Genomic DNA, 10435 nt, shown 5'->3' with positions numbered 1-10435 from the left:
CTCAGTAGCATCAGTTCAGTCAAATAAACTTTGTCTCGACAAAACATATCCACCACATGTAAATATGTCCTAAATGCAACTATATGCAGCTAAAATGCTATGTCAATGGCTTTTAGACAATCAATAACTTAAGTAAAAAAAACCTAAAATATAGTCTTTTTACGGAGTTATCACACCCTCAAACTTAAGCTATTGATGGTCCTCAAGCAATGGATAATGAGCAATAGAAACATAAAGTGTCAAGGCAACGTATAAATTAGGACAATCAAGTGGTTTAAAATTTCAGCCCTCAGCAACAAGTTTGGCCTCAACATGCTAGATTGAATTAGAAATCAAGCACATTTCCTTAGGTCAGGACTCTTTGTCAGTGTGAGTTTGTGATTGCATCTAATATATGCTTAATGAATTTAGAAAACTCCTAAGTAAGTTCTTTTGTTTTGTCAAGGCATCAAATTATTCATTAAGCATATCTTCATTCCTATTTATTCAACATGTAATTTTAATATTTTTTCAACACTGCTTCAAGGGGAGTCATCTCATCACACCTACCGCCCGACACTCTAGGTGAAAGGGAGCATACCTTCGACCCCCCGAGCTAGTCAGGTAGAGTCATCCCATGCCTGCTTTCATTCACTCATGTGCCAAGGCTATCATTTATGTAAGAGGGTTTCCAGGTAATGTCGTCGCACAGAGGAGTGTCCCTCTACAGTTATGTCGAGACCTTTATTTGTAATTCAACAAATTTCAAAATGCTAAGGAGTTCAACTTAATCTTTTCTATCATTTTATGCCACAACCCAAAAAAGTTCTATCCTAAAAATTTTCTAAGTACCTTAAGCATAGAAAACATACAATCGTGTTAACAGGATCACAAAGAATCAAATCCTAAGGTTGGTTCTATCATTCTAAAATGTCATGTACAATAATTCTGGCCTAGGCAATAAAAATTTTCATCATCGGGCATCCTTAATTCATTCCAAGCAACTATCCTAATCATAACTCATGCCATGATAAAAAAAAAAAATTCTAATAATCATTGTCAATGCAATTAACTAAGTCTGAAACACAACACATCCCCCAAACTTGAGGGATGCATTATCCTCAAAGCTTGAAAATGAAAGCAAGTTAAATTACTCTAAAATGCTATGCAAATGCAAATGTAAAGAGGTACCTCATTGTGGTGGTTCAATTCTACTGGACGCTCAGGTTTGGCATTGCTTAAAAGGAGGGGCTAGCAGATTCGATTTTGTCTAAGGGTTATGGTGATTGAGGTGAAATATCAACATGACCAGTTGAGCGTTTGATACAAGGCCTAGTCCTGGGAGGATTATCTTGTAGTGGCATCTACTCGGTGGGTGAAATATCAGCAGGTGTATTCAAGGGATGGCTAACTAAAAATATTTTTCCTGGGTAAAAAAAATGTTCAGGGAAGAGAAGCAAACTCTTGGGAATCATGGAGTAGCAACTCCGATTTGTCACGCAGGATTGGTGCTCTGTTGTACGCCTTCAATCTTTGACCATTCACCTTAAAAGTTGTCCCATTATCCAAGTTTGTTATTTCTATTATACCATGGCTATGCACTTGATGTACTACGAAAGGACCTGACCACCTGGATTTCAGCTTGCCTAGAAACAACTTGAGCCTTGAGTTGTAGAGTAGTACTTATTGGCCTGGAAAAAATTACCATGGCAAAATTTTTCTGTCGTGCCACTTTTTTCTTCTTTTCTTTGTAGAGATGGGTGTTTTCATATGCTTGAGCTCTAAATTCTTCCATCTCATTTAGCTCCAACAACCTCCTTTCTCCAGCAAGCTGTGCATCCATATTGAGTTTCTTGATGTCCCAAAATGCCTTGTGTTCTAGTTCCACGGGCAAATGACATGATTTTCCATAAACTAACTTGAATGGAGACATCCCTAGTGGCATTTTAAATGTTGTACGATAAGCCCACAGTGCCTCATCGAACTTTGGTGACCAATATTTTCTTATTGGGTTGACCACCTTCTCAAGTATTTGCTTGATCTCATGGTTAAAGACCTGAGCTTGTCCATTAGTCTGGGGGTGGTATGCCGTGGCAATTTTATGGCATACCCCATATCTTTGCAATGCATTGGTAATTAATTTATTGTCAAAGTGGGTGTCTTAATAACTGATAATTACTCTTAGAACTCTAAAACTTGTGAATTTGTTTTTGTGCAAGAATTTTAGCACGGTCTTGGAGTCATTTCTAGGTGTTGCCACGACCTTAACCCATTTGGATACATAGTCCACAACTAAAAGTATGTACAGATCACCGAATGACGATGAGAAAGGTCCCATAAAATTGATTCCCCATACATCGAAGAGTTCAACTTCCAAAATATTTTGCCATGGTATCTCATTTCTCTTAGATATATTCCCAGTGCATTGGCAATGAACACATGACTTATAAAAGTCTTGTGCATCCTTGAATAAGGTGGGCCAGTAGAAGCCATATTGGAGGAACTTTGCATCAGTCCCCACCCACCAAATTGCTCTCCACACAGAGATGTATGACAATGGAATATGATCTCCTTGTGTTCTTCTTCGGGGACATACCTCCAAATTATTTGATCTTCACATTGCTTAAATAAGAAAGATTTATCCCAATAATAATGGCGTACATCATGTCTAAACTTTTTTCGGCCCTGGTAAGATAAATCTGGAGGCATAATGCCACTAACTAGAAAGTTAACTATGTCAACATACCACAGTGCTGCCGCGACAAATAAAATTTTTCTCTTCAAGGAATTCCTCTTGAATTTATTTCATGTCATGGTAAATGTTTTTGTTCTCTAGCCTAGACAAGTGATCTAATACTTGGTTCTTGGTACCCTTCCTATCTTTCACTCTAAATCAAATTCTTGCAGCAAGAGTATCCATCTAATAAGCCTAGGCTTGGCATCCTTTTTATTCACTAGGTATTTAATGGCTGAGTGATCAGTGTGTAGAATGACCTTGGTGCCTATATGGTATGCCCTAAACTTCTCAAAAGTGAATACTATGGCAAGCAATTCTTTTTCAGTGGTGGTATAGTTAAGTTTTGCATCATTTAGGGTATGGCTAGCATAATAAATGACATGAAAGATTTTACCTTTTCATTGCCAAAACATTGCCCCTATTGCGTAGACATTTGCGTCTCACATCAACTCGAAAGGGGCGTCCCAGTAAGGTGGAATAACAATTTGTGTCGAGGCATATTTTTTCTTCAGATTCGTGAACGTACTGAGACATTCATCATTGAACACAAACGACTGATTCTGTTGTAGCAAAAGACATAAAGGCTTTGAAATCTTTGAAAAATCTTTAATGAAACGCCTAAAGAATCCTACATGCCCTAGGAAACTTCTTATTCCCTTCACAGTGGTGGGTAAAGAAAGATTCTCAATCACTTTCACCTTGGCTTTATCAACCTCGATACCGCAGTGAGAAATTTTGTGTCCCAACACAATTCTTTCTGTCACCATAAAGTGACATTTATCCCAGTTTAGCACAAGGTTGGACTCCTCAAATTGCTTCAGCACTTTAGATAAATTGTTGAGGCATCGATCAAAGTCATCACCCGAGACAGAAAAATCATTAGTGGTTATTTCTGGTGCCATGATTCCAGGGTTGATATCATTGAGAATAGGGTTTAAATAATCTCTTATTGCTCTTAGTCTTGGCATATTTCAAGGAACATTATTTGTCGCGACATTGGGATCTACCTGATCCTCTATAGGGTTATCAGTATGATATGGAAGTTGATTCATATTACCTCTGGCACGCATCTGGACAATTGCTCAATCTCAGGTTCAATGACTATTAATGGTTTATCAACAGATCTCATGGTCATACAACGAGAAAAACCTACAAAAACAAATAAGAAAAACAAACAGGTAAAACTTACTAAGTAAAAATATGTGACAAGAAAATAAAAGTTGCTATGGCAAAAAATATCAAAATTCCTCCAATTATCAATCCCCGAAAACAGCACCAAAAACTTGATCGCGTGTATAAGTGTATGTTGTGACATGCAATTTTGTGCAAGTATACATAATCAAAGCAAGTAATATAGTAGTAAGTGAGTTATAGTCTCCATTGAGATTGGTGGGAATTTTTTATGATTTCTATAGCTAGAACTAGGTGTCACTAACTACTCTTATGATTCTTGTCTAATGATATTCACAAAGGTAAAACAAGTAGTAGAAAAAAGATGGAAAGGTATGGTCGGGGTAAGAAAAATTGTAAAGTGAAGTAAGCAGAAAAGTTTTGCCGTGGCGAGAAAAAATTCTAAGGTAGACAAATAAAAGTTGTCAAGGCAAAGAAAAATGTTTAGTTCAATATATTCTGAAAAATCTCACACACTCAGACCTCTAACGGAGCACTTGGGTTGGATTCTCTACGGGAAGAAATTATTCAATGTCTCAGATGATTTAGTATGTTATGCCTACCCTTCCCGACAAGATTTACTAGAGTGTTCCTAGAACTTTTGCTACGGCAATACTACCCAACGTGAACTACAACCCTTGGTTTGTCAAACTGTTGTTGTGGCAATACCACTCAACGTAAACTGTAGCTCTAGCCTATCTACTGAAGCATTTACCCTTCCTAGTCGAATGAAACCCTATCATTATCTCTAAGGTAGATTAGAACCTCACTATCCCAGATTAGTTCCTTTGTTCACGTAGATCTAACCTAACTCTTTCGAATATTAGGTATCAACTCCTAGAAAAATGGAAATCTTTCAAAAGCTCTTACAAAGACTGGGAATGTTTTGTTGTGGCACTAGACAATTTTTCAAAAGCTCTTACAGTTCCAAGGAAAAAAATTAAAAAACAACATTAAAAAAACATACAAATCATTCATTAACAATCGAATATAATATCATTCAAGCATTTCCAGCACCAAACAAAATAGTTTATGGTGTGGAAAACATCATCCTAAAAATAATCTTTAAATACGAGCCCTTAAATGATATAGAAATGAAGAACAAGAGGAAGAAAAACTCCCAGAATAGAGCTCTACCGTAACATCAGACCACCACCATGATTGTTTCAGCGGTCAACCTCTCTCGAGGGCTTGGCTGCTGCTCCGGCGAAGCCTGGCTATGGAGGGAACCATGGACAGTTGAGTGGGGATGGTCACTTTTAGGGTATGTTATCTTTTCTCCCCTTTTGGGTGGTATAATGAGATATTTATAGTGGGAATTTCTAAGGTTTAGTGGCCTTAGAAATTTCCAAAATACTTTTGGTTTCAAGCCAATTGTGTGAAAATATGGCATCTAGTAGTGGTCCCAAATTCCTTAGCAGGGGCATGGTTTCACATGAGGTGTATTGGACAGGTGGCCAAGTGACGTCAGCAGTTTCCTCTTGTACTGCGTAAGACTTGTGAGATAAAAACTCTCATTAGCAAGAAAATTTGTTCCTCATTGTCGTCATCTTCTATACTACTGGTCCTACCAAATTAATTTGTATTAGCAAATAAATTCTTTCTCAGTAATTTCTTACATAATCACAACTAACAAATAACCCTTCTCCTCAGCAGCATCATTTTAGTCAAATAAACTTTGCCTCGAAAAAACTTATCCATCACATGAAAATATGTCCTAAATGCAACTATATGTAGCTAAAATTTTATGTCAATGGCTTTTAGACAATCAATAACTTAAGTAAAAATACCTAAAATATAGTCTTTTTACGGAGTTATCAAGGGGCCCGGGGTGGAGGAGGGTTTCGTGAAGACGAGGACGCTTAAACATGTTTGGATATAAATTGGGATAGATAAACCTACAAAAATAAAGCAATGTATGTTTATGCTAACATCAATTCCAAGACTCATATAGAGTCCGCAATAATCAAGGTAATAAAAAAATTTAAAGAAAACTAAAGGGGAAAACAATATGTAAAAAACATTATATATGTATATAATTAAAATGTTATGTATTTATAAATAAAACAAATAACTGTATATGTAAATAATATGTATATTATATAAAATATAATGTATATATGATAAGTAAAAACAATAAAAAATAATATATACAAAAAATATGAAAAAGTATATATATGTATATATTAATCGGTATGTATATATAAATCAATTTATTTCAAAATAAATCTATATATATATATAATGTAAGTTTTTAGGAAAAATCGGTAGATAATGGTGCAAAAATGCTATGCTTGACAAGCCCATACATCAATTTGAACAAATCTAACATATAAGTACCCAAAATTTGAAAAAAAAACTTAGGGTTTTTGAAATTTTTTACCTTGAATCAGGAAATGAGATGAAAATGATGAATGCAACACGATTTGATGATGTTTGCAGGTACTATAGTTGAATAACAATGGGATTTCGACCTAAAAACGACGAGAAACGATGAAGATTTAAGAGAGGGGTTAAGGAGTTTTAGATGAATTCTACTTTAGGGTTAAGAGGGTTTTGACAATTTTGAGAGGTATAACCCTTACTCGACCCCGAGTATCAGTACTCATTAATGAGTATCGATACTCACGTACAAAAAGAGTTGGTATTGATACTCCTAACGATACTAAAAAAACCAATATCGGTACTTTATGAAAAACATCGATACTGACAAAGAACAATATCAGTACTGTAAGTACAATGTCGATACTAAATGCAAGAAATGATCAAAAAAATCAAGCAATTAAGTCCTAAAATGTCATTTTTATAAAAAATTAAACACACACATCATATATGACCATTTGAGACATAAAATTATGACCAATATATAAGCATTCATTTATTCATTCATTCAAGGTTTAATCAACAAAAATACCTATGAATGCTAAAGTTGCATGAATTTATAAGTTAAAGTGCACCAAAAATGTCAAAAGTCATAATGCAGAAAATAGTGGATAAAAAATGGTATAAACAACTCTAAAATGACAAGGAAAACATGTTCAAACAAACAAATATACATTCAAGCATAATTTGATTTTTTTTTTCAATTTTAATGAAAAATCCTAAACTCCCCCTAACTAATTACATAGTAGGCATAAAATATTTAAACACAAAGTAAAGGTACGTTTGTTAAACCTAATTATCTTCTAAGTGCCAAAAATCTCTCCTTATCTAAAGGTTTTGTAAAAATATCTGCTACTTGATGCTAAGTGTCTAAATACTCTAGAACTATATCTTCCAAAATCTCACAATCCTTGACATAGTTCTAATCCCTTGGGCAGGAGACTTCCCTTTCCTATAGAGTTAGCTCCTTAAGAGCATCTTGTTTTTGTTCATGCATTTACTCTTTAGATGATGGTTCACCAATTTTATTTGATGTCATAATACCTTCATCATCATCAACACAAGAATCATTCCTTGGAAAGGGGTTATCATCGAAAACAACATAAATAAACTCTTCTACAACTAGAGTTTTTTTATTAAAGACTCAAAAAGCTTTAGAATTCATGGAATATCTGAGGAATATTCTTTCATCACTTTTAGCATCAAATTTGCCAAGATTGACTTTTTCATTGTTTAAAACAAGACACTTACACCCAAAAGGATAAAAATAACTAATGTTAGGCATTTTATTTTTAAAAAGTTAGTTTGAAGTTTCCTTCAAAATAGGCATAATCATTACTCTATTTACAATATAATAAGTGGTGTCTGTGGGTTCTGTCCAAAAATATTTTCCAAAATTATTTTCACAAAACATGGTTTTAGCCATTTCCTCTCAACAAATCTATCTTGTTGAGGGGTTCTAAGGGCTAAAAAATTATGGCTAATTCCATTAGAGTTACAAAATTCGTCAAAGCCAAGATTTTCAAATTTAGTTTCATGGTCGCTCCAAACACTAGAAATCGAGTAACCTTTTTAATTTTGTTTATTTTTTAAAATATGATGAATTTGTCTAAAGCTTTATCTTTAGTGTTTAAAAGTAGAACACATGTGTATCAAGAATAATCATCAACAATTAGAAAGGAATATTGTTTTCCACCAATGCTAGTGGTCATAATAGGCCCAAATAAATCAATATGAATTAATTGTAACACTCTACTAGAGGAAACATCATTAATGCATTCATAGGAAGCTCTTTTATGCTTACCCTTAGCATAGGCATCACGGATTTTGTCTAAATTAATTTTTAGCTTGTTAAACCTTTAATTATACCACCTCTAACAAGATTATCTAATATGCTCATGCTAGTGTCACGGGCTGTGAGCCCATGATTGAGGTCGTCGCAACACAAAGAGCCCAAGACTACTTGGTTGGCATTTTAGGCCTTCCCACATCCATTCATTCAAGGTTTAGTCAACAAAAATACCTATGAATGCTAAAGTTGCATGAATTTCTAAGTTAAAGTGCACCAAAAATGTCAAAAGTCATAATGCATACAATAGTGGATAAAAAATGGTATAAACAACTCTAAAATGACAAGGAAAACATGTTCAAACAAACAAATATACATTCAAGCATAATTTGAACATTTTTTTTAAATTTTAATGAAAAATCCTAAACTTCCCCTAACTAATTGCATAGTAGGCTAAAAATATGATTTTCATATATTTCCTAAAGTTCTATTTTGTTCATTTTTTTTCAATTTTAATGAAAAATCCTAAAGTTCTATATTTCCTCTCAACAACTCCTTTTTGTTGAGGGGTTATAAAGGCTAAAAATTATGGCTAATTCCATTAGAGTTACAAAAGTTGTCAAAGCCAAGATTTTCAAATTCAGTTTCATGGTCGCTCCAAACCCTAGAAATGGAGTAACCTTTTTAATTTTGATTTATTTTTAAAATATGATGAATTTGTTTAAAGCTTCATCTTTAGTGTTTAAAAGTAGAACCCATGTGTATCAAGAATAATCATCAACAATTAGAAAGGAATATTGTTTTCCACCCATGCTCGTGGTCCTAATAGGCCCAAATAAATCAATATGAATTAATTGTAACATTCTACTAGAGGAAACATCATTAATGCATTCATATGAAGCTCTTTTATGCTTACCCTTAGCATATGCATCACGGATTTTGTCAAAATTAAATTTTAGCTTTGTCAAACCTTTAACTATACCACCTCTAACAAGCTTATCTAATATGCTCATGCTAGTGTCACGGGCTGTGAGCCCATGACTGAGGTCGTTGCAACACAAAGAGCCTAAGACTACTTGGTTGGCATTTTGGGTCTTCCCACATCCATCCATTCATTCATTCAAGGTTTAATCAACAAAAATACCTATGAATGCTAAAGTTACATGAATTTCTAAGTTAAAGTGCACCAAAAAATGTCAAAAGTCATAATGCATACAATAGTGGATAAAAAATGGTATAAACAACTCTAAAATGACAAGGAAAACATGTTCAAACAAACAAATATACATTCAAGCATAATTTGAACATTTGTTTTTCAATTTTAATGAAAAATCCTAAACTCCCCTTAACTAATTGCATAGTAGGTATCAAAGAAGTTATTTATCATGCTTTTTTTAAAAAAAAAACATAAAACCATATAAAATATTTAAACACAAAGTCAATGTACGTTTGTTAAACCTAATTCTCTTCTAAGTGCCGAAAATCTCTCCTTATCTAAAGGTTTTGTAAAAATATATGCTACTTGGTGCAAAGTGTCTAAATACTCTAGAACTATATCTTCCTTTAAAACATGATCTCTAATGAAATGAAGTCTAATTTCATTATGCTTAGTTCTAGAATGTTGGATGAGATTTTTGGTGAGATAAATAGAACTAGTATTGTCACAATTGATAGAGATAGTACCTACATCAGATCCATAGTCTATTTGTTTCATTCTTAACACTTGAGCATAACAACTACCGACCGAAATATATCCCGCTTTGGTGGTTGATAATGTTACATTATTTTGTTTATTTGAAATCCATGAAATCAACATACTACCTAAGACTTGGCAAGTATCAGACGTGCTTTTCCTATCTAATTTTCAACCTCTATAATCTGCATCTGAGAAGGCATACATGATGAAATTAGTGTCTCTACGATACCAAAGGCTTATGCTAGAAGTATCTTTAAAGTATCTAAAGATTCTCTTAATGGCTTGTAAATGTCTTTAGGGCATGATTGAAATCTAGCACATAAGCAAACACTAAACATAATGTCCAATTTACTTTCGATAAGATAAAACAAAGACCCAATCATAGACCTATAAAGTTTAACATATATACGCTTACCTTGTTTATCTTTGTCAAGCTTTGTTGATGAGCTCATAGGAGTGGCTTGAGGTTTCACATCCTCCAATCCAAACTTCTTGAGCATGTCTTTGGTGTACTTGGATTGATTTATGAAGATGTCATCTTTCCTTTACTTGATTTAGAGTCCCAAGAAAAATGAGAGCTCCCCCATCATGCTCATCTTAAACTCACATTGTATTAACTTAGTAAATTCTTGGCAAAGATTATCATTAGTAGACCCAAAAATAATGTCATCAAAATAAACTT

At 33.9% G+C, this 10435-nt stretch overlaps 1 protein-coding gene across 1 annotated transcript; it reads right to left on the bottom strand.

Moving 5' to 3' along the window:
• Positions 1–1422: 1422 nt before the first annotated feature.
• LOC120124976 lies at positions 1423–5119 on the bottom strand. Its single transcript, XM_039143515.1, has 4 exons — positions 5065–5119; positions 3774–3865; positions 1610–2053; positions 1423–1524 (listed from the first exon to the last, which is right to left on the bottom strand). Exons 1-4 carry the CDS (start codon positions 5117–5119, stop codon positions 1423–1425), a joined length of 693 nt encoding a protein of 230 aa, XP_038999446.1.
• Between the last annotated feature and the right edge of the window lie 5316 nt (positions 5120–10435).

This window comes from Hibiscus syriacus, unplaced genomic scaffold, assembly GCF_006381635.1.
Source record: "Hibiscus syriacus cultivar Baekdansim isolate YM2019G1 unplaced genomic scaffold, ASM638163v2 tig00110429_pilon, whole genome shotgun sequence".
In the NCBI taxonomy this organism is placed as follows: Eukaryota; Viridiplantae; Streptophyta; class Magnoliopsida; order Malvales; family Malvaceae; genus Hibiscus; species Hibiscus syriacus.
Note: the sequence above shows the minus strand (reverse complement) of the source record. Positions and strands in the feature narration are given on the sequence as shown.

Coding starts and splice junctions, on each gene's coding strand:
- LOC120124976 (XM_039143515.1), bottom strand. CDS start 5,119: ATGGTTCCCTCCATAGCCAGGCTTCGCCGGAGCAGCAGCCAAGCCCTC. Junction 3,866..5,064: donor CAGCCAAGCCCTCGAGAGAG/GTTGACCGCTGA, acceptor TTGTTTTTGTAG/GTTTTTCTCGTTGTATGACC. Junction 2,054..3,773: donor TGTCCAGATGCGTGCCAGAG/GTAATATGAATC, acceptor TACCACCCCCAG/ACTAATGGACAAGCTCAGGT.